The sequence below is a fragment of the Myotis davidii genome, unplaced genomic scaffold, assembly GCF_000327345.1.
Source record: "Myotis davidii unplaced genomic scaffold, ASM32734v1 scaffold217, whole genome shotgun sequence".
NCBI lineage: Eukaryota > Metazoa > Chordata > Mammalia > Chiroptera > Vespertilionidae > Myotis > Myotis davidii.
This window is the reverse complement of record NW_006290034.1, coordinates 5,907,876-5,908,081: the sequence shown is the minus strand read 5'-3', so window position 1 is coordinate 5,908,081 and position 206 is coordinate 5,907,876. Positions and strand designations below refer to the sequence as shown.

The following is a 206-nucleotide window of genomic DNA, read 5'->3' as shown; positions in this document are numbered from 1 at the left end:
AGAGAACAGGTCCTGGGCCACCAGGTGCCTCTTCATCATGTTGTCGAACACGGGCACCGAGTACTCGGAGGCCAGGGAGGGGTAGGCCAGCCCCAGGATCCCGTCGAACTGGGAGTAGGTGAAGACGTCCCCAGGCTCCTGGGTGCTCAGGCCCACTGTCTGCTGTCTGTCCACGATGTCAGAGACCTGCAGGAGAGGAGGGCAAC

The 206-nt window shown here is 62.6% G+C and overlaps 1 protein-coding gene across 1 annotated transcript in view; it reads right to left on the bottom strand.

The window, feature by feature from the left end:
• LOC102769611 (chymosin) overlaps positions 1–206 on the bottom strand; it is a 9,316-nt gene that overhangs the window by 4,209 nt on the left and 4,901 nt on the right. The window contains exon 5 of the mRNA XM_006762989.2: positions 3–186. Within this exon, the coding sequence (XP_006763052.1) occupies positions 3–186 (184 nt within the window). The remainder of the gene's footprint in view (positions 1–2; positions 187–206) is intronic.